The following is a 24,306-nucleotide window of genomic DNA, read 5'->3' as shown; positions in this document are numbered from 1 at the left end:
ATAACTGGATAGATGCGTTTATGGCAAAGCCTATTCAGGTACACTATCATCAGCTGGAGATGGCAGATCAACAAACCTACCAGGAAGGAATTCCCATGAGTGGCCATATGACGATGTGGCCTAACTGTCCTGGGGCAATGGACAGGCAGTCAGAGACGGGCAACTAGGACATGCATGTTAACTCCATCGGCCACCTAAGACAGGCACAGGACCAACTGCTGTCCCACAAGCCCATGACAGGTAAAGCCTGGTTGGGTTCATGTAATGAGGTCCTTGATCTAAGACAGATGCGGTCCTCACAGGGCCTGCCATACTCCTGATTAAATAATATAGGAAGGGAGGAGATGTAGGGAGCTGCGCTACAGCCCCATTGCTGCCTCCCTGCCTCTCTCTCTCTCTCCTATGGGCACAATGTGTCTGCCTACATTAACCATAATCCTCTCCTGCTTACGTCACATACCCAGACATGACAATGACCCTGTTGTATTCATCCCCGTAGCTTCTTCCTGTCCCACCAGCCTGCCCTTGGCCTATAAAAGATGTAATCACTTCCCGAATAAACGGGGCTTGATTGGACTCTCTTGCCTCAGTCTTCTCTCTGTCTCCCCCATGTTTTTATTTAATCCCCGTTCCCCCTCCAGGTACAACCCATGGATTGATCCATGGGCCGGATCAAGCATAACTTGAAATAAAAATTACTTATAATGCTAGGAACTCAGAGGAACTGATCACAACCTGTTAAAGAGGGTCCGTTCTGAATATCAATGTAAACTTGTATTTTTCTTATCACCTAATGAACAAACAAGGCATTTGATAGGATGGCAGATTATTTCACATAATGCACTTCTTTACCACATACAGTATGTGTTGGAGTCAGTTTCAGTACAGATGGAAAAAAACAAACACCCTGCACAATTTTTATTTATGAGAACCCTGCATCCCACCTTTACATTTTACCATCTGTCACAGGTTTCCAAATCCCTTTTCCTCTGATCCTGTCCCCACATTACTCACTGGTTTTCTTGTGAACATGACAACTCTTTCTCAGAAAGAAAAGTCACTAAAGAGAGCAGAACATTTAAGTATAGATGAGTGAGGAATCAGAGACTACTCCACAGTAGCTCCTCAACTCACTCTTGGTCTGTCTGTCTGTCTCTTTCTCATTTCTAGTCAGATACTTTGAATTCACTACTCAGCACTCACATGGATCTCTGATCCTGCACCAACAAATGACAGGAAAAAAGTCACAGAGCTTTGAAGAAGAATAAAACAAACGCATTCACACAATGCAGTGTTACCTTCAGATTAGGATCATAAGTGACATTAGGAGAAGCTTGACTCAGGACACCATTGTGCTTCACTGTGACATTGATAGGTTCCTCTATTCCAAGTATTTTAATCTCCTGAAATGCTAAATTATTGGGGTCCTTGTAGGTCGACTGAGAAATCTTCACCTCCAGGTGGTTCTGCAAAACAATTAAGCACAAAGAAACACAAAGGTTTACCTGTAAAACACACTTGCTCATGTACAAATGCTACACCCAGGACCAGATACTTCCTCTTGCTCTGAATTCTTCAGACTATGCTACTGATGCACAGTCAAGGAGCATAATCTTATTTGAATAAAACTATGTATAAGAAAAATGCCAGCATCATGCAGACAGACATTTGAAAAATCTGTACTTATAAACGCTAGCTGCTTTGATTTGCCAATATGAGTGGCTCCTTTGGTCACACACACACTGTTACTAACCACTGGTTGTTATATCCTAAAAGGAAATATCTCCAACTATCACCCTTAATCCCAGTAAGTTAAGTTCATAATCAGACACATCCACAAGCACATTTGTGCTAATGGTCAGATGAAAGCCCACAGCTAAAATACATAAAAATTCAGTACTCACTTGGGTGGCAGAAAACTCACATAAAAGGTAAACATTATTGGCCACAGTATCTGAAAGCAGAAAAAAGGCAACTCAGACTCTCTGCTCACCAAAGCACAAACCTCATCTGCCTCTCCTTAAAGCTGACTCTGTCTCACAGATGGCAGGAGTTCCTTACTGTACATCTGCCATGACTTCTTTATTCACTCATCAGTAAGTGGAACCATGGACTGTCTCTGGATCTTAACTGCCATTAATGTGGGAATGTACATACCTCTTTGATAGACTCACTATACTTTTTGGATAGATGCTAGAAATAGGATTGCCAGATCACATAGTTCTATTTTTAATATTTTTTCAGCTTTCTAAAACATAAAAGAAATTTATTGTTTATATCAAATACATGGTGAAAAAATTGAATGTTCTCAGCCCAATGAAATGACAAATATTTGAGTTAATAACATACAAGTTTCCTTGAACTGTCACACTGTCCTTGAGAAATACATACAATGGTTATGTGTTCATTAAAGGAAACATTTGCAAAATATGTTTAAATGATTGCAAGTTCTGGATTCCTAACCATGTCTAGGTCTCATACATTAAAAGGCTCTTCTCTGTCCCTTGCTTTCTCTCTAAATATAAGTTCATTTTCTATCTGTGCTATTTATATATTCTTTTTTTAAATTTTATTTAAAAGGAAGAAGAGAAAAAACAAAACCAAACAAAGTGGTATAAGGATACAAGTAATACAGAACTACAAAAAAAAACAGTAAGAAATCACCAGTTAATAGATTACACATTATCATCTTAGAGATAGTTGCTCAAGTCACAGTATCAAAGCATACAAAGTGGACATTCAAAGAGTGAGACTGCAAACAGTTGTGTTCAATGATCCAACCAAAAACATTAATATTTAATATTTTAAAAAATGTTTATTAACAGTATGTAATAGTTGGATCAATTTATATTTCTACCAAGAAATTATCAGGTTTTCCCCCATTCCTCAGAACTATTGGCACATTGCAATCTCTGCTCTTTCCTATTGCATGATTCCTGACAATTCTGAGTTGATGCATCACTGCAATATTTCATCTATGTTTCCCTACAACTCAGTGATGAGCAAATCATTTCCATACTTGTTGGCCAGCTTTGGAAAAATGTCCATTGGACTCATTTGTAAATCAGCATACCCATTTTCTTGCTACTGAGTTATAGGAGCCTTTCACATGTTTTTGTATTAACCCTTTTATCAAATTTGTGGTTTGCACACATGTCCTTTAATTCTGTGGGATCTCTTTTTACTCTGTTGAACTCTTCCAATATGCCTAAGCCCTTTACTTTGATGTCATAACACATGTTTATTTTTTGCTTTTGTTGCCTGTTTTTTTATGTTATATCCACATAATGTAGACCAGACCAATGTTAAAGAAATTTCCTTATGTTTTGGAATTTCACACTTCCAAACCTTACATACAATATTTCAATTCATTTTCTTAATAACCAATTTTTGGACACAACCAATGTCCATCAGCAGAGGCATGGAAAAAAACACTGTGGCACCTACAGACAGTAGGGTATTATTCAGGCAAAAAAAAGTGGCAAACTCTGTCATTTTTGACAACATGGATGATGATGGAACACATTATAGCAAGTGAAATAAGCCAGGAATAATTGGAAGCTGTGTGGTTTCATTTTTATGTGAACATTTATAAGTGGACTCTGAAACAAGATGGACAGAATTGATCAAAGGGTGCAAGAGTGGCTGTTAACAGACAGAAAGGTGAGAGAAAGCATACAGGTTCCTCAGTGTGTAAAATCTTCAATGATTAGAACAAATTCTGAAAGTTAAGATACAGCATGTATGTTGGCCAATGTGTTCAATGGACAGTGTAATCATTACACAAAATACACTTATACACAGTTCACCTTGAATCTATTCAGTTTTGTTGATTATACTTTTTAGTTATGCACAATTATAAAGCATTTATATATAAATCTTGAGGATAAATATAATACACACAGAGTATTTGAGACCAAGATCTCATCATTACTTCTTCTTTTTACTGTAACCTTGAAAAATGTCCCTTTCAAGTACTTACAATGCATATACCTATGGGAATCTACTCCCTAAGCTACAGACAAAAGAAAAGTTAATATAATAGACACAGAAAAACGCGTCTAACTCAGGTCTACTTATAGATTCCCTGGTGAAGTATACGCTTACTGGCTACCTAGTTCATATTCTTCATAACAATACATGTTCACAAGATTTGGGAGGAAATCACTGATATTACAAAATTGTTGAAGATATCTCCTAGATAACACTAACAAAATAAGAAAAAATGTCATTGATGACCGCTGCGGAGAAGAATTTTACTGGTATAAACGCATTTTATTTCTGTCTGAGATTCATGCATTACTGCCACATTACTTTTCAGGAGAAATCCAAACAAAATTCTTGACATTACTCACTACGAATACGGAGATATTTCCCATACAGCAATGGCTAATAAGAACAAAATGCAAAAAGTTACAGATTAAGGTTTCAGAACAGCAATATTCTTGAAACTGTACTCACCCTTTGATTCGCCATCATCCCAGAAGAGCTCCCCTCTTGCTTCTTTGTTCTCATCCAGGGCAATCAGGAGACCAAGAGGATTCTTCCGGCTGTAGGGAATGAGAGACATATAAGAAATAAAGACTTCGTCTCTAAGAACTTTGGCCCACATATCCAACAAGCTGAAAAGGTAAAAATCACTAGCATCAGGTTGCTCTGCTTTCCTTCAGGCACTAGGAGAAACTTGGCATGAGTTTCTTTTATAGCAGTGTCACATAAGAGAGAAATGCCCCAAGCATTGCAATAAACATACAATAATATAAGCGTAAAAATCACTACAATCACTACATTAAAACTACAGCTACTGCTATTATTTACAACACATACAACTGGATGGGAAGGAAATACCAGACGATAACTGTGCAGCCACATCACATTAGCGATGCTCCCCACAGTACAAGTGTCAGCTGCCTCTGGGAGAGCCACTTTTGTGCCTCAGCAGCGTATTTCCTCAGAAAGCAAAAACTTCAGCAAGCTCTGTCTATACCATGGCAACTGCCTTATCTGGGGGCGTATCATTAATCTGAGTTTAGACAAAAATGACATTTTAATTGCTTGTTTTATATTTTAAAATGAAAACATAAAACAATACTGATAAAGATAATCAGATGCATGTAGGGAAAGAAGAAGGAAGAAAGCAGAGTTGCTTGGGATCTGTTCATTGAGCAACTCCTCTGGACTCCCTCCCAGCTCCTGCTCCTCCTGTGCCTCGCCCTGCTTCACCTTTCCTACCGCAGGCTTCACAGTTCAGCCTTCTCCATGCAACTCAGGTTATCAAAGCAATCGCCTGCTCTCACTCACTGCACGTCTGAAATAGTCAGTGCTACACAGTGCAGGAAACACAAGGATGAATAACTAACAATTCCTGAATTTTTGGACATTCTATGTTTTAAGAAATATTGGGTCCATTTACCAAATAATCAAGTCAGAAGAGGAAAAGTGATACAAACTTTAGTATACTACAAGAATTTTGAAAGAGACTTACAGAAATACAGTAGACCGTACAATGTGGATGACATATCCACATTGATATATTACTTGATCCTAGATAAATTACAAAAGCACAATTCTTTTAAAAATTATCATTGGACTTCAAAGTAAATATAGGATGTATCCAACACTCCACAGAAAAAATAGGAAAGCAAAACACCGGTCTCCAGCCCCAAGCAAGCATTTCCAAGGACAAATGCCTGAGAAGGCCCAAACTGTGCCACTACAGAATACCTGAATCAAGATACAGAAAAAAGAAAACCTGAATCTTCAATTCCCATGTGAAGCCAGGCTCAGTGAGCAAGCTCATATGATACCAAGTTGGCAGCAGACCCACTGGCTTGCACCCAAAGAGAAGGCAAATCACCTCTGCAGGAAGGAGACCCACGTCACAGTCCTTATGCTCACTACATTTGAAAAGCAAAATATCACTACACACACAAACAACAAGGCACCAAGAAAGTCAGTCAAAATAACCAACTGTAGATTTATATTCTCAAAGAAATTTCAGAGAGTACAACTTTCAACGGGGCCTGAAAAACTGTGAATGAAACAAAACAGGAACTTATCGTACAGTATAGAGTCTGAGAGGAAGAGTAGTCCCACAGACACTGTTAAGATGTAGCTATAGCATTCAACAGATTCCTCAGGAGGCAAAAGTGACATTGTAAATGTTTCACCCCTCCTCCAAATACACAGAGCTTGGAATTCTTCCTAAGCAAGAGCATGGGGACACAAAAACACTCTACACGAAGATATACTTGCTTTATTGTCTGAGTACAGTGTATATAACTAAGTTGATAATTAAAACGCCATTGATACCTGCCACATGGGAAGAATCATGGGAAATCACTGCAGAGGCACTGCCCTTGCATCTGTTTTGTTGCTGATGACAGAGACAAAAGGACACATTCCAGGCTCAGGGGAGCAAATAGAGACACCACACACTTTTGTCCAAAACAATTTCAAGAGGCTTCCCTTGGACGCAATTGTATCATAAGCCTTTTGCTACTGAATCTACTTGTCTCCAAATAATTCTTCTAGAAGAGGTCACAAGGAACCACATACAACTGTAACAATGAAACTCCACCAAAATATATTTTAAAAGGACCTAAACTTCGGAAGAAACAGCACACTCATTGCTAGAAGAATTTGAGAAGACTTAATGCAGTGGAAATCTGAGCTTCACTTGCATCATTAAGTATGCACAGGGGCTGAACTGTATGTCAGTAGTACAGGGCTTTCCAGAATACTGAGGGCCCTGGGCAGGTTTGAAAGGGAAATGAATGCAAATACCTAAATGCAGCATAGTCAGTGAGTTGGTTTGGGGAATAGCATGTTTGGGCATGGCTGCACAATAGGCTATTGAGGTATTACAGGAGACACAGTTATTAAGTTCAATGGGAAACTGATTACAGTTAGCTTTGAATACCCTAGTGAAAAAGGCATTCCACACATCACACAGGAGAGCAATAGATTAAGATTTTCATTTTAGAAGGGTAGTTTTGTTTTCAGGCCACAGGACAGATTAAGATGAACAACTACAGTAGAAGAAACCACTGTTTGTGGAATTAGGCATACTTTAGTAAAGGTATACAATTCAACTAAGACAGTAGGGAGGTTCAAAGGAAAAGATATATTCCTAACCTCCAAGGACTCTCAATGTATTAAAAACAATGGAGTTCCACCTTCATTCACAAAGAGTGAAATCTGTACCTCTTTAGTACAAATCAAGGCCCAAATTTTAATACCTAAGTGGCACAAAAGAAAAATTATCGAGGACTTTCGGGAGAACATGGTGGACAGATAGCAGCAGCTACAGAGGCTCTCTGAAACACCCAGCTTAGAATTCAGGAATGGTGATGAGTAAGGAATCATAAGCAGGAGGAGATATGCTCCGGTGACCCAAGAACAAACTGGGCTGAGAGAAACCAGCTGGGAATGCAATCCTGGTGCTATAACAGGAACAGATAAAGCCTCAGCATGGAAGCTGGAGCCTGTGCCATTGGAAGCCGCGATTTGGGTTTCGCGCCACCGCCACTGCGTCTGCATCAGCTCGCCAGGGAGAGAGACGCGTGGAAGCTCTGAGAACAGGAATCAGTGAACGGAATTGAGAGCGGAATGGGCGGAAAGCCTTGCATCCACCTCCGGTGAGTGAGGGAAAACTGGGACTCTGCCATGGTCCAGGAGACTCCAACAGAGGACATTCTGGGACCAGGCAGACTTGCGGGAACAGGGTGCTGCAGTGACTTCAGTCATGTATCCCCCTCTCAAGTGGGATTGGTAAGCAGTGACTAGCCCATGTGACGCTGCTGGCTGAGATCCAGTAGGCTAGCACAGCCCAGGTCCCAGCTCCTGAAGGTAGAATGACCTGGAGTGGTGGGCCGCGCATAGGCTGTCTGGTCTGCAACTTCCTGGTGCGCTGCGGAGGGTGGGAACACCTAGCCGTCACAATTCAATCAGACTGTGGCTGACAGGGAAGGAAGCTGGGCCTCCTATATATGCTTGCATATATAAGGAACAAAGAATATGGGAAGAGGCAGCAACAAGAAAGGGTCCTCGGCCCCCAATCCTGAGAAAGAGACAACAGCAGACACAGCACCAATAGACATAAAGCGCTATCTCAAGAGCCTCATAGACAAGTTCAGGAATGAAGTTATTAATGACCTGAAGCTAGACATAAGCAGAATAGTTAGAGAAATGCTAAGCACCAGCCAAGAAAAAACAGATGGTGGGATGGAAGAACAGAAAGAGGGGAGACTTGTTTAATGGAGAAAATAGAGAAAGCATAGAATACGTGAAGCAGGTTCAAAGAGACTACCAGGAAACTAAAAAGTCTATCGAAAACTGGCATAACAGCTTGAAAGAAACTAAGGACAGATTATCTGAACTGGAGGGCAGAGTTGTAATATGGGAGCATGAAATGAAAAACTTCTTAAAAATAACAAAGAAACAAACAGCAATAATACAAAGACTAGAAGATAATAAGAGGTCTATAACTTAAGAATTAAGAACATAAAAGAAGAAGTAGGGACACAAACAAATGAACTACAAAAGCTACTCACAGAAATAATCCAGGAGAATTTTCCTAATTTAGCAAAAGGTAAAGATACTCAGTTGTATGAAGCATACAAGACCCCAGCCACCTACAACCCAAACAGAGCTACACCCAGGCATATAATAATTAAAATTCCAGAAATCCAATACAAGAACAGAATACTAAAAGCCATCAGAGACAAAAACAGATCACTTACAAGGTAACACCCATCAGAATTACAGCAGACTTCTCGGCACAAACCATCAAATCACGAAGAGCGTGGGGGGAAATAATTCAAGCTTTGAAAGATAATAATCTCCAGCCAAGATTGATATATCCTGCACAACTATCCCTGGAAATTGATGGAAAAACAAGGTGCTTCCAGGATAAAGAGGAACTAGGGGAATATGCAACCACCAATTCAACTCTACAGAGAATACTGCAAGATATTCTAAAAAAGAAAAAATATGAAAAATCCAGAAGTAGCGGCAGAGAGGCCACAATGAATGGAGCAGAAAACAAAATGAAGAAGACAAACTGACAACTAATGACAGAAAAAGCTCAAAAGAAATGAGGCAGAGAAGATTGGATGATAGGAACAGCTATATTGGAGAAAATGACATCTTAAGAGGTAATACTGATTTAGTATCATCTTGTTTTGAAGTCTCATCAAGATTTTGTTCTTCTGTCTCCATTGGTCTAAACAGGTGGTATCTTATTGGATTTTATTATATATGATAGTATAAGCAAAACCTTTTATAGACAAGGAGATTATACAGAAACCATTGTTTATTTTCTGTTAGTTGATTCTAAATACCCTATAATACTGTCATTCTCTTAAATGGTTTTACATTGTTTTGGTATATTTGATGCTACAGTATACGAAGTTATACTCAAAGATTTCAAGGAAAGAGACAATATGGTAACTACTTTTATGTCGGGATAAACACTATTTTGCTTAAATGGTTATGTTTTGATCTGCACTGATTTGCCGTTATGCCCTCTTTTATCTCAATCTCCATTTTATTATTTACTTTTTCATCCTTTTAATTAAGGGAAAAATAAATTAAAAAATAGCAGGATATATTATAGTGACCCACTTTGACTTTCCATTATCTTGATTTAAAGCCCTGTATTGCTCTCACCATCTTGTTTTGACTGATGTTCCTCTATTCTGTTTTGATTGATAATATCAGGTTCGAAAGTTTAGGCAACAGCTGTGAAGATAGTGGGATTCATTATGACGCCCATTCTGGTTGACTATTATCTACTTTTGAAGACTTATAATGTCTCCAATGTTTTGGTTTTGTTGGTTTTGTTCTTTACTGTTTTGTTCAAATTTTATTATAACTAATGATATAGGCAATTCTATTAGTGATAGCGGGAGGCACTATGGTAACCACTGTTGATCACCTAGTATTATGCTTTTACACTATCTATTACGTCCACCCTTTTGATTTGACTGACTGTTCTGTTATGTCACTTTTGGTTCTACGCTCTTCCAAAAAAGTAATAAGAACTGTGGGAGCAACAAAACCCAAAATGTGTAATTGTCATTGTACAAAAGAGAGGAAAAGAAAGTGCTCTAAACAATATAACTGCATGTATATTTAAGTGTATAAGATAGATAATGATATTACTGAGTTTTGTTGGATCATTGAACAGAACTGTTTGCAGTCTCCCTGTTGGAATGTCCACTTTGTAAGCTTTAATTTTGTAACTTGAACAATTATTTCTAAGATGATAAAATGTAATCCATTAACTAGTGATTTCCTACTGTTTATTTTTTTCTGTAAATCTGTATAACTTGTACCCTTTCTCTGCTTTTTTCTTCTTTTTCTCCTTAAATAAAATTAAAGAAAAAAAAGAAAAATCATCAAAATGTGCAAAGAAGACTTGAGTTTTGCAGAAGGATTGTTTAACCCAATATTGAATCACAAAAAAGGAATGTCAGTGTGAGGAAAGGAATGAGATACATGGTACTAGGAGGACCGACAGTGGATCCTGACTGTATAGAAATGAGAATGAGAAAAGCAAGAGGAGACAGGCATGGATGTGAGTCTGCCAAAGGCAGGTAGAAAGACCAACTGACACTGTGTGCCTAGAGTGAGAGTTTTCTCACAGTATGAACACTTCAGTGCTACAATTGCCAGAGGCCTCCAAAAACTGGGAAGTATGACTATTAGAGCTGTCAATGCATTTGTGAAATTCAGAGGGCTTAGGAATGGGGTTTGGGACCTTTCAAAACCAATCTGGGAGCAGCTATAGAACCAAACATTCACGAGAAGATATCAACAGACATACAATACAAAATTTGACCATAACTCCCAACATGCACCCACACATAGCTGCCCAGCAGTAATCATGGTGTTTCCATGGTCTTCACTATCTTCTCTCCAAACAATGGAGACAGAGAAACAGAATCACAGGTATCATGAAAACAAACGCAAATTTTTAAAACTCAAAAAAATATACTTTCAGTAAAATTGTTTTGGACTTCAGAATGATAATTAAGGTATTGGTAGCATTCAATACAAACCAGTGTTTTTCATACTTTGCCAATTAGAGCCATGGTCCATAACATACCTTAAGTGAGTGTTCAGTGCAGGCTCCTGCAAGGGCAGGATGTAGCCTCCACGCACATGAAGATTAATGTGGTCCAGAGGAGCTGCCAAGTCCTTCCACTGCCCCCTTGTATTAATGTCCACACCCTGTGGGCAGAAGAAAGGAGAGCATGAAAGACAGGACACACGCCTCTCTCATCAGTGCATTTGGCCGATTTCTCTCTGACTCTCAGAACTTGCTGCCTGTTCTTCACATAACTGCGAGGACACTTTCTTCACACTCTGCTGCTGTCTGACATCTGACTTTGTGCTGTAATGTCTTGTCTTTCAAGGTTTTCTGTAGCAAATACTACATAAAGTACTAAGACAAATCACTGCCCACCTTCACTGCATGGCCTGTTCCTATGTCACAGACCACTGCTACAAAGTCTTCACTCACTCCTTCTTGACTTCTGATGTGGTGTCTATGATGGGATTCCTAAAACTTTTGCACCAAGGTCGATTTATTTGCCTTGCCACTGACTATCCCAGTCCTAATTCCATCTTACCATGACACACTTGAGCAAAGTGAACTGTTAATTTGAAATTCCTTATTTTTAAATGAATACATATAACTTCATGTGTGACACCAATATTTTGTCTCATACATGAGAAGTGTTCTCTAACCTGAGTCATTAACCTCATCTTAAGGGACTAAGTCGACAACACACTTTTTCAAATAGAGCAGTGTGTGTTAATGTTAGCACCATGAAACTTTGGACTGGAAAATTCTTTGATTTGAGAAATTTGTGATCTTTGATGTTCAGAAGCATCAGCACGTTCTGTGTTTATATACCAGATGCCAGCAATAATGCATCTTCCCGACCCAATGTGCCTACCAAAGTTATCTTCTCACATTGCCTTATGCTCTCAGGACCAAAGCTAAATTCATTCAAAGGCAGTAGTTTTCTCACTCCACAGAGAGCCCTAGATGGGAATTGCAAGGCAATCCTAATATCATCAGCCTAAGGAGAGACTCAGGTTAGCAACAAAGAATTAGTGGCAACAACCATGGTTCCACAAGATAGGGAAGTGAAAAAAATTTCCAAAGATTTTGCACAATATTCATCCAATTTCACTGCAATTGTTTGTATCACTGGGATTACAAATTCTCTGTTCTCGTCTTGCTGCTGAATTTCAAGTCCTTTACCTTTTACTACTCAGAAAGTCAGAAGAGGAGAACAAGTTAGAGATGAACTACATTTCTTTTCTTTCTTCTCCAAGAACCACAGTCTTACTCACCTGTGTGTCACCAGAGAACTTCATGAAGCTGCATCCAATGTCCCTGTTACCCAGGTGGCCTATGGAGTTCATACTAGACCAAAACCTATGCAACACAGCTCTGTGGGCCCCTCATGGGTAAATTCATATGCACTGCTTATAATTGCAAGTGTTGGGTCCCACACATCTGAATACTTTTCCTGCACTGCCTCATGAATGTTTGATCCTAGGTCGTTATATGAGACAACACTTCCTTGCACATCTAAGCTACACAAAAAATATTTAATGAAAAGAGAGGAAACTATCTGTATACTTGGGAAATTACAGCAGAAAAACAAATAAACAAAAACTATAGCTTGACTAGGATTTTAAGATTTGGCTAGTGTTTATAATTATACAACATTGAGAAAAGAGATGTAACACAAAAAGGTAAAGACTCTCATATGGAGAACACTCAGGATAAGACAGGTCCTCTGTGAGAAGCTTCGTGTTTATTTTACAACATTTATATGACTGGGTAGGCATACTCCATATAGTAAGAACAAAATAGAGGTTACAACGTTTAAAGTGATTTTTGCAAGACTACACAGCACACGCATGCAAAACCGGAGTTTATCATGAGGAGGATCCATCTAACTCACTTGTTTAGATATTTTCTTCACTTATACAAAGATGAAGACAACCTACCATGTAGTAATCATACCAGCGGGCTCCAGGGAAATAAGCATTGACACTTCTGGCATTCTGAAATTAAACACAAGGTTTGATTAGTGGACGATGTGTTGCAGCACAGAAGACTCAGTCAGAACAAAAGGAGTTAAAACAGTAGTTTGCCTGGGCCCCACCTGCTTTCTTTAATGCTTTCATTCAGGATGATTTATGCTACCCAGATTAAGTAACTTTCATAAAATTCTTTAGCATAGACCACTTCAGAGGAAAAGACTAACACTGGGTTACACACTTGGCTCAGACATTCACTAAAGACACTGAGTTTTGGTCAGAAGCAGAAAGACTTACAGGTACGATAAGGAGAATGTCATTAGATGGTATCATAAGCATATGTAAGATGATTCACAGAGAAGTAATGAAATGGCAGTTGCAGTCAGCTGTGAAGGAAGGAAGGGCTCAGCAGCAGTAACAGAACAGAGCACATGGCTGTGCGTAGCTCTCTTGGAAAGTGTGAGTCTAATGGTGACAGAATCCGTGATGAATTCTATGTATTCTTGCCCCACCTGATTCTTTACTCAACATTTTAATGAATGGAGAAAAGTTACATTCTCAAATAGATCTTGAGGATACTTGAGGGTGTGTGCGTGCTTGTATGTTTCTTTTCCTGATTGTCCTAACCAAGTTTTGCAGACATTAAAGAAGTAGAAGCTGATACCACAATACTGAAGCCATATAACTTCGACTCAGGAGAAAAAGAGACCAAGGTAGAACAAGAAGCCATGATTCAGGCTACTTCGTGCACCTGCTGGTTCTCCTTCCCTAGTCACCCAGCCTCACCGCTCAGATCCTCCACCCACCAGCCTGGCCCTCCACACTCACAGGCTCCAGGACAGGGCTGACCAGCAAGGCCGGGCCCAGCAGGAACTGACTGTCTACATCCCAGGTCACACGGTCTGACACAAACCTGGAAGGAAAAGAAACTGGTCACAATCAGATCCCAGGGTCTGAGGAAAGACCTCAGCTTCAACTCTGTGTGAAGAATTCAGCTGCATTCACTGCCATCCTCACTTCTGAGTGTCACTGAACATATGGAGCCCTGCTCTCCACAGGTCAGGCTCCTCTGAAGGCAGAAAGATATTTCCTCACCATGGCACATGCTAAACCCCAGGTTAGCCCTCATTGCTTTTGTCTCCCCCTAAGTATCTTCTTTGGTTAACTGAACTCTTTAGGCCCGGGCCCATGTCACAATAATGATAAAAAAAAAAAATGGAGCACAGTCTCTGCAGTGACAAAATACTTAAAATTATGCGGTGTGTTGTGTTAGATCCTTTCAGAAGATTTTTCAGTACATAAATGTCTTTTCTTCACAGACTATTAAAACTACAAAGTATCATCTCTCTCTTATAACCTTATGACAAAAGAGAAATCATATCTTCTGCTTAGAGAAATTCTCTGCATGCACTACCACTCTAAAAAAAAAGAAATGCATTCTGCCTTAGTGTGTAGGATCCCAGCTGGACACTCACTCGTGCAGGAGAGGCCTCACGACAGTGACACCCTCTGTGTGGGCCTTGTGCATCAAGGTGTACAGGTAGGGCAACAGGGTGTATCTGGTCTCCAACACACTTTTTGAAATAGTCACAAAGGCAGCATCCCAGGACACAGGGTCTTGTCTCTAAAGGAAGATAAGAAGTGCTTAGCTTTCATGCAAGGGGAACTGAGAAAGTTCAGAGGATCAATGAACACTTTTCCACATGGCTGACCCACAGCTAAACTAAGGATAACTATGGGTGAGACGCCAAGAATATTCTTATTACCCTACAATGGATCACTGAAACTTTACAGAGAAAGTTGATAAACTTTGCCCATCAGACATTGTTCTTGGCATATCTTAGGAAGAATCTTCCTGAACAACTATAATAACAACAACAACAACAACAAATTCCATAAACAACACTGAGGAATATGGTTCACTAAGTGGAGGGTTTCACAATTTTGAAAATTTCCCCAAGGAAAGAGTTGTCAAGAACTTAGCTCAAAAATGGTTGTGCATTTTAAGTGAAAAAAACAAAAAGGAAAAACAAACAAACTACACAGCAGGCAGCAGGAACTGAGGCCCTACCCTGGTGCCAATGGTGTTGTGGTTCCTGGAGAAGGGGTAAAAGGCTCCCAGCTGCATCCAGCGAGCACACATCTCATATTCGGCATCTTGAAAGAACCCACAGATGTCTGCCCCGGTCTGAAACAAGAGGAAATAAAACCAGGTCGGTGGTGATTTCTGAATGCTGGCACCACCTTGGAAGCAATCAGGAGGGATCTGAAGGCCACTTACATAGGAAATGCCAAAGAGGCTGAACTCCATCATGCCTGCAATGGGAACCACAAGTGTGTCAGGGCGGCATCGGGCCCTGCCCGCTCCTCCTGCTCCTCCTCCCTCACCCCTCCCTGCCACCACAGCCCTGCCAACAGGCCCACTTACCAATGATCGATTTCTTCAGCTGGTCCCACGCGGCTGTGTTGTCTCCCAGCCAGTGTCCTGCCCAGCGGCCAGAAGAGGGGAATGTGGAGCGGGTGATGACAATCCCTCGCTGTCCTGTCACCTCCTGCACGGCTCTGGTTGGAGGACAGCAAGGGGGTGAAATGACACCAAAGTAGGAAAAGAAAGGCTACAGGCCTCTGCCTTGTAAAGTTCCTGGTGCCTAGGGCATGGTGAGGAACTGTTTGCCTCACGCCTGATCAGAACAGGAATACATGGAACTCAGGTAGGGTGGTGCACACTGATGGAGGCCATTAATACCACTGGTTTATTTTTTCAGTGTTTACAAGGAGTTCACAATATGATAAAATCACGTGGTTATCCTGAAATTGTAAACAAGCACTAACTCTGTTACTTGTTTACTTGAGACTTGGTTTTCTATCCTTGAGGGGGAAAATGCGTGGTAAGTTTCTTTTTATGATTTTACTTAATGTAACATGTACAATCTATTGACTTCACAAACTAGAAAATGCTAATTTGACGGTTGACTCATGGTCTTTTCAAAAAGATTGGGGAAAAATAACAGGAAAGATGCCTCCATTTTGAGGTAACAAAGAGGCACTTACGATCCATATTACTTGTGGGAATTCTCACTAATGTTATCACAGAACTAGTGTCCCTCTGTATGCCTCCATCTGGTTTACTAGCTCCTCTATGAGGTGACAGCTTACTTATTTATATCAGTCCTATCAGTTACAGTCATAGGCCTTGGCTGCATGCTTCAGGGATTTTGTTTAAGATTTACTATGGCTTTGAGTGAAACTCTTCTTAAGTCTTAGTGAGATACATGTAAGAAAAGTAGAGAGTCTACACCCATCCCTGACTGATTCTACAAATTCTATCAACTAGAGAAGGCAGAGAGCAACTCACTCATAGGTGGGCCTGGTCTGAGACCATCCATACAGGCTGTGCACATCGTAGTGACGCACTCTGGAACCATCTGAAAGAATCTGCTCACCCTCCATGCACAGGGTCTTACTGCTTAGGCCCCCATTTCTGTCCTCCAAATCTGAGGGGAAGAACCTTAATGTGAAAAACAGCCCTGATGTCTCCTCAAAGGACTGAACTCTGCTTCTTGAGACTAACTTTACCTCTGCATGTTTCATTTCTCTGCTGCCCAGCAGCAGTTAAACAATGTTTACTTCTGAGATATAATGATACTTGCAATTACTTCCAGCATTAAATTAACTGGGAAAGCAGAGGTCTTTGAAAACCGCGTGTTTTAAAACACTTCATAAAGTGGAATATCTAGTCTATTAACCTTTAAATTGTTTCATGTAAGTCTACGATAAAGATAAACTAATCTGTCTCTTACTTTACAGAAAACTGAAATTATAACCTGAAATTATATAATGTATGGATGATTACAAAACTCACAAAAAGAACAGTGTTTTGGGGACAAGAATTAAGCACAACTCCAAAGTTTATAAGAGAAGAAAATTCCATTGTATCATAACCATTGATTGCAAGTGGAACTTCCAAAGGTAAAGTATTACTAAATACAAGAATAGATCCTGATCAATAAATCTGTCTTACAGAAGAGTGAGGAGGACTTGTGCTAAATCACTGAAAATTTTGGGGTACCTTTTGTTAGAAAATAGAAGTAGCAAGAAGGAAATACACACAACCATTCACCACCCAAGGGAGCTCCTTAGAGAACTAAAAAAAAAAAAAAAAAAAAAAAAAAAAGGAATCTATGTGGGAGAATCTTTCGGAGATATTATCTCTGTTAAGTGTTTTCTACTTACATTTGATAAATTCACCTAAGTGATTCAGAAAAGCTTACCTACCTAGGTGGAAAAGTGTTTCAAGTGCTTTTGTCTCTGGTCTCTAAAAACACAGAATCCATAGCCCATGCCCTAAGTGGTCAAGGTGGATCCCTAGACTCACGCAGCAGTCAACCTCTTTCTAACGCCAGGGATCCACAGCTGTAAGAGAACAAGGGTCCTTACATGGCATGTAGGGAGGATGATTCAGAGAAGTATCTGTGCAACCTGAAGGGACAGCTCCATTCACAAAGCTGGCTGGCTCATTCATATCCTAGAAATGTCAAACATAGGCATAGCTTACTTTTAAAAATATTTATGTCTTGTCCATTCAGAAATTGAGAAATACCATAGTAAATAAATTATTTAGCATCCTATAATCTCTGTAAAATTTGGCACAGGGAAGGTCAAAAATTCCTAGCTGGAACTTCTAGCAAGTTCAATTAATCTCTACTTGTATGACGAGGATTTTAAAACTTCTCTCTCAGAGAAAGCAATTTTCTAAGGAAATTCTAGTAATCATTCCATTTTTTTGACAGCAGAAACTTTAGGCAAGGTATAAGGTTTAAGGGTTATCAGAACTATTCCACTCTCAATTGAGCAAATGCATTCTGATATGTGAAACATATTTCTTGGATAACTATTTTTCTCTTCTACAATGATTCACATGCTAAGAAACACAAAGATAGACATAAACCTATACAGATATACACAAACATACATGTATAGGGACATATATGCACACACTTACAATCCACAAGCCATCAAACTTCAAGCTCTTCTCAGGGTTCTGTGTGTTGTTGTGTAGCTCTTCAATTTCTCTCTTCCACCACAGGATAGTTGAATTACGGAAAAAGTCTGGGAAAGCCGCATAAGCTCGATATTCCTATCAGAATAAAATATAATCCATTGGTAACAGATAAGTATATTAGTCACCAAACAGACACTTACTGAGAACTTAACTCATGTGAAGGCTTGTTCTAACTGGTAGCAGAGACTGAAAGGCATTTTGAATAGGCCTGCATAATATATTGTTCTTATTAGAAAAGTATTGAGTGCAAAGAAAAGAAATAATCACAAATTACAAAACATCCAACATCTTGAAAACATTCACAGACTTTTTTTTTAATATCACTATGAATGGTAAAAATCAACAACCTGAACTCGCTATGCCATGTCTGAGATACTCAATCCTCAACTTCTTCCCTGCCATTTCCTAAGCCACCACAGAGATAAAGCAGGAGCCAGCGAGAAGTTCTAACTAGAAAGAGGTAGCATACCAGGTAGAAAGAAATATGGAAAGAGGCAGGGTAAGACTACATGTCACAATCTTAGACTAAAGTGCATGTCTGTTCTCTATGGTTTTCAGAACTACACAAAGCTGAAGCTGTGTTTCAGTGGGAGAACTAACAAGGAAGTTGAAATCTCTCCTCTTTATTGTCTCTCAAATAATAAAAGTACTGTCATCATTTAAACTTTAAAAAATGGGTCCAAGGTATCACTCCTAACGTATACTGTAAGCTTTTCAAGGGCAAGGACTTTTTCTTACATTCTCATGATGAATGCTTATATTCCCTTTAGTAATTAGCTTAGCATATGACATAATAAATGGCAATATTCAATGTTTGACAGTAGATTCTCAAAATTTAGCAGTAGCAAATATTTATAAATTTTAGAAGGAAGAGAAGAAAAAATAACTGGTTAGAGAAACTCCACTCCTTCAATAGCTAAAAATTAAGTAGGATACCATGCCTTGATTAAATACAAAACAGGAATCAAGAAAAGAACACAGATATGGCTTTATATCTATAAATCTGACTCACAATGAGAGAGCAAGGTGCACCATTACTAGGAACCACAGAATTCCTTCGATTCAGAAATGTAAAAGCATAGAATTACACAGAGAGTTTTTCATGAGGAACAGAGTTCTAAATCAGGGAAGGTCAGAAACAATGGGTTTGGGGACCAGAGGGATGGACAGAATAAACTGTCATTATAAGCTGTGACAGAGGTAGAACTGTATTCCCTATGAAGCACAAGTGGAAAATTAACCCAATCATGGTTTATTAATCTTACTAAATTTTGGTGAACTATATCCATGTAATGAAAAATGTCCTCCCATGCTCCAAGGTGCTGTCTCACTCCTTTCTATATTCAACTCTTATCTAATTGTAATTCCTTTTACTTTCCTTGATCTTAAACCAGTGACATGCCCACCTACATGACTGACCCCAGGATTATGTTTCACAATCCACTGCACGCTCCCATAATGAAATTTCTAGGCCTTACCTCAGAATTACTCAATTAAATTTCAGGCTTGTGCTCAGATGTTGGCTTTATATATCAGTAGAATTCTTGGATCTTTTGTTTTTTGTTTTAAACTCTTTTTTGCATCTCCAAATCTAGATATCAATAACCACCCACCTAAGTATCGCCACCCACCTCAGCCTGTGGATCACATGGGTCTTCATACTATAAATAATTGTAATTATAATATATGCCAAAATTTTTATGACCCTCTAATGGTCTCTCCTAATTGTCAATGAAAGCAAAATAATTCCATATGAAGAATCCCCTGCAAGATAGTCAATGCCCATCAAATGCTACACGGAGTCACTGAAATAACACAGTAACAAGTATCCCAGGAAAGAGACCTTTTCCCTGACATTCTAGCTCCTCCATGGGAGTTCTGCAGGCTGCATATGCCCTATCATAGTTCCTGTCAAGAAAGAATGATCATTTTAGAGGAAGAGTTAAAGATAATAAGACTTACTCTCCAAAACAGTCTCCTTGCTCACAGGTATTATCAGAACAATTGATAACAAATCAAAAAAGCTAAATTGGTTCACTCTGTATACAGCATGGCCAGAAGAACAGCTGAAGATTCCAGAACCAGTAAGAAACTACGTATTGATCAAAGCAACAAATGCTTAATGAACCAGGGAGGGAAGGAAGGAATATAGGTCCAAAAGGATTAGAATACCTGGATCCACCATAATAGACAAGTATCTGTTCCTATGAGAGAGAAAATTTTAAACCACTTTGCAGGAAAATGAGAGTTAAAAACAATATGAGAAATTAAAGTCAGGATGGGTGTGGAAGGCAAGATAGAGAAGCCTGTCCATGAAATATGTATAGAGAAAGAGACACAACCACCAAAGACAAAGGTTAGAAATAATTTTAAAGAGACAGCTGAGACAACACAAAGTCTAAGAATTCAGAGAAAAGACAGCATTCTTTGAGGGATCACCAAGTGGAAATTGTACAAGCTATTGGAATCTAACAGCTTTGAGTTAAAAATCATCAGAGTCACCTAAAATTATGGATGATGAATTCAGCACCCTAGGGCCAATTCTATGTTGCCATTGGAGGGGAACTATTACTGGATGTAAAAAAGTTGACACACAACTGACACTGAGTCATAAAGGTTTTCTCCCTAACACGTGCAGTACTCTGAGAGATGTTGTGCCATTCTGACAATCACGATACTACCCAAGAGTCACAAAGAGCATTTTACCTCAACTTCACTCTCCCAGTCTAGAGAGCTGTTAATAACAATATTGGGATAATCGGGCCAGACCTGTGGGAAGACAAATGTTGAAAACAAATGCACCACACAATATACCATACATGCTAGTTTCCAAAACAAGGTAAGCCATTGCACAAGGGCTAGTAATATTTCAATCATCATAGAGTATTAATTTGGAGAAGAGTGGATTGTACAAAATTCATTAGCTGCATCCACAAATGCGCAATAAAGAAAAACAGAAGTATTACAAAAGGTCTAAAGGAAAATAATCAAATACATCAACAGTGTGCAAAAGGCTGGCACAAGCTGGATATTGGTGGGTCACTTATTGGATCATACCTTTCCCCAGACAATGCCTCCATCATTTGGGTACTTGATGAAGACATCATCTTCCACACCCCGAGTGAAGGCAGGGTAGGGCTGCGTCTCATTGCCAGAAATGGCTGGGTCCTGAAAGCAAAGCACAAGTCAGGTGGGGAAACCACAGCCAGGGAACAACAAAGGGGCAGGAGACAGGGGAATTGTTGACACAGGTGTCTCTTGCTTCCATCTGAACTTTAATATATCCTTCAACCCTAGAATATCAAATTCTCGTTGTGCTTCAATTTCTCTTTTTGCAGCACAAAATAAAATACAGCCTAATGCATTCTCCATCGAGGCCAGCCACTGCCCATACTAGTCACATTCACACAGGACTAACCAAGATGAGGATGACCCGCATCCCATCGGCCTTCAGGCGATCAATCAGAGCCGGTAACCCAGCAAACTTGGGGCTGAGAGTGAAGTCCAGCTGGCGCTCCATGTAGTCGATGTCTGAGTACTGCACGTCCTGTGGGAGGACACAGGGAAACACAGGGGCTCAGGTGGTGCAATCCAATTTTGAAAGGCTGCAATCGTCCATTCTGATGGGGAAGTTGAAAGGTTTCTCGCGGGCCCTTCAAATCCTAACTGTGTCATTTGTTTGGTATGTGCCACAGGAAGTTTATCTAATTTTTCAAGTGTTAAGTCCTAAAATAATGTAAATCAGTAACATGTAGAATGATAGTGTATTCACAAGGACTTTTACCATGATAAACAAAAACTCACAATGCGAAAGTGGCTGTGGAAAACTCTGATTATAAACAGGAGCTTTGGTTATCCTAGGAGAGCACCCAGGATCACACAGAATCCTGTTCAGAAAATATAATGAAAATTTTTAACTCATAACACAAAGTGGATGATAAAGTACTATGTGACTAAGGAGAAAATTGTAATTGCTGAGGAACATCCAATGTGGGAGGTAATTGGGTAGAGTTCTCTCATTAATTCATACTTTGTGATACATTTTCCATTAATGAAACTATTATAAATAACAGAACAGCAAGTAGACTGGTTTGTAGGAAAGGGCTCCATGGAAAATTTCTGATATTTTGCAGCCCCCTTATTCTGCAAACAGATTGAGTAATTTCAGCACGTAATCTGAAGCAGCACAGAAACAATGAGAGATATAAGCAGGAGACAAAGCGTGAGGCCTTTAATGTGAGCACAGAGAGCTTCATGGGTCAGAGGGATAGAGGCTCTCAAATGAGAACAAAGAAGTCTAAATACATTTATCAGTTTGGCTGAGGGAGGAGTGTGGGAAGTGGGAACATGACATATTAACTGCTGAATTAAAGGAAACATCTCCCTGTGGAAAACAGTAGACAGGAAGATTTACTGGCATCTTGAAATAGAGGTTGAGTGGTTGTAGAGTCTTGGGATTGGAAAGGGCTCGAGGCATGAGCAAAAAGGGAGCCGGAGGTTTATCCCTGGAAAGACAAGGAGAAGGTAGAAGATACGCTTGGAGAGATAAAATTGTTTCTTTGTCTCAAGTAACAAGTTGGGAGCTTGTAGCTAAACCCCAGGCTGGCAGACCTATCACTAACCCTTGTAGGCAGCGAGGGTCCTACACAGATAAAATGAAGTGGCACACCAAGCACTGGGATTCAGAACACGCCTCTACTTGTGAAGGTTTGATGACATGTGAAGTCATTTTTTTAACCACACACAATTTTTCTTTTGGGGTGTTCAGTTATCACTTTCTCTTTGTTGTTTTGTTCCTGTTTTCTTTTGTTTGTAATACTGAGGCTTTAACAGAGGACCCTGCACTAGTCAGACAAGTGCTTTAAACCTGGGCTATATCCCTAGAAATTTTATTATGCTGTGTGAGACACGATCTTAAGTTGTCCAGGCTAGATCCACAGTGCTAATCTCTCAACTTTAGCCTCATGCATAGCTGTAATCAGCCACCTGGACTCATTTGCTGAGGCATACTTTATTGTTATGGAATGAAGAACATTTCACATAATTTATGTAAATCATATAAGAGTAACAAGAGAGCATGATATGGGAGACAAAGCTTGGATCATTCTTGATAAGTGGTGACAAGGTGCCACCTGCCTTACAGTGCTGGGATTAGGCATCCTGGGACATCATTTGAGAAAAAACTTTGTGTCTTTGTACAATTTCGCAAATGTCCCACAAACAAACCAGATACAGAGATGAATAAGTTGGCTCCAAACCTCAGAGCTAATGCACAATGTCCTTTACGTACATAGGGGATCTTAGCAGCCACCATGTCATCATACAGGCTGGCAATCTCAGAGTCATTCTCATATCCATAGCGACACAGCTGGAATCCCAGGGACCAGTAAGGCACCATCACAGGCCGACCAATCACCTGGAAAATACACAAAATACTAATATTTCTGGGAGAAGTCAGGTTTAAGCAGCACATGCAGTAATAAACATGTTCCTGCAGGGCTCTGAGATAGAAAACCAACAGTACAAATGCAAAGTTAACTGAGGTGTCAAGTTCCTGAGCTACCAGAATACCTGGAAAAAATGCTAAGCTACGAATTGGAGCAAATTTGGTTTTACTATGATTCCTATGGTTCGTGTATGGTTAGGAGCACAGAACCCAGAGAAAAATTTCTGGAATGATGGACAGGCTCCATGTGTGCTAGTTGTGAGATACTATGAAGCACAGATTCCTGCTTGTTTCTTCACCTGTCAAAGACAATACCACTAGTGAACAACAACATAGAAAAATGACTTAATCTAAATTACTCAGGAGTGCTCTGGCATTCACTAAGTAAAAACTAAATGAAATAAAGAATTGCATGGGGTTTTTTGCCACAACTCATATGTTACCTTCTCTTGCTCACCCATTTCACTAAGTCTATCACGACTACAGACAAAACATTCACCACAGAACCCTCGGAAAACACCCACAATCCACCTGCTTCACTGTCATCACTATCACCATTCCATCAACTACACCACAAAGGTCAGGATCACCATAAAAATCATTACACTCACAGCCACTCCCATCCACACTATGGGAGCTACTCTCTCCATTAACAACACTAGGACCGAACATCACCAAAACCATTATCACCATAACCACCCACATCCTACACTAGTCTGAACACTGC

General features: G+C 39.7%; 1 protein-coding gene across 1 annotated transcript in view; it reads right to left on the bottom strand.

Annotated features, from left to right (window-relative positions):
* The window catches only part of LOC100714419 (uncharacterized), a 247,343-nt gene that overhangs the window by 63,814 nt on the left and 159,223 nt on the right, over window positions 1-24,306 (bottom strand). The window contains exons 123-139 of the mRNA XM_063250621.1: window positions 23,424-23,549; window positions 21,552-21,680; window positions 21,191-21,301; window positions 20,840-20,902; window positions 18,074-18,208; window positions 17,509-17,596; window positions 16,427-16,565; window positions 15,500-15,633; window positions 15,353-15,387; window positions 15,143-15,259; window positions 14,547-14,695; window positions 13,900-13,984; window positions 13,039-13,095; window positions 11,114-11,238; window positions 4,462-4,550; window positions 1,905-1,954; window positions 1,299-1,466 (exon numbers count right to left, since the gene is read on the bottom strand). Of these exons, the coding sequence (XP_063106691.1) occupies window positions 1,299-1,466; window positions 1,905-1,954; window positions 4,462-4,550; window positions 11,114-11,238; window positions 13,039-13,095; window positions 13,900-13,984; window positions 14,547-14,695; window positions 15,143-15,259; window positions 15,353-15,387; window positions 15,500-15,633; window positions 16,427-16,565; window positions 17,509-17,596; window positions 18,074-18,208; window positions 20,840-20,902; window positions 21,191-21,301; window positions 21,552-21,680; window positions 23,424-23,549 (1,800 nt within the window). The remainder of the gene's footprint in view (window positions 1-1,298; window positions 1,467-1,904; window positions 1,955-4,461; window positions 4,551-11,113; window positions 11,239-13,038; window positions 13,096-13,899; window positions 13,985-14,546; window positions 14,696-15,142; window positions 15,260-15,352; window positions 15,388-15,499; window positions 15,634-16,426; window positions 16,566-17,508; window positions 17,597-18,073; window positions 18,209-20,839; window positions 20,903-21,190; window positions 21,302-21,551; window positions 21,681-23,423; window positions 23,550-24,306) is intronic.

Source organism: Cavia porcellus, unplaced genomic scaffold (genome assembly GCF_034190915.1).
Source record: "Cavia porcellus strain 051 isolate PalLab524CR breed Dunkin Hartley unplaced genomic scaffold, mCavPor4.1 scaffold_6, whole genome shotgun sequence".
In the NCBI taxonomy this organism is placed as follows: domain Eukaryota; kingdom Metazoa; phylum Chordata; class Mammalia; order Rodentia; family Caviidae; genus Cavia; species Cavia porcellus.
Note: the sequence above shows the minus strand (reverse complement) of the source record. Positions and strands in the feature narration are given on the sequence as shown.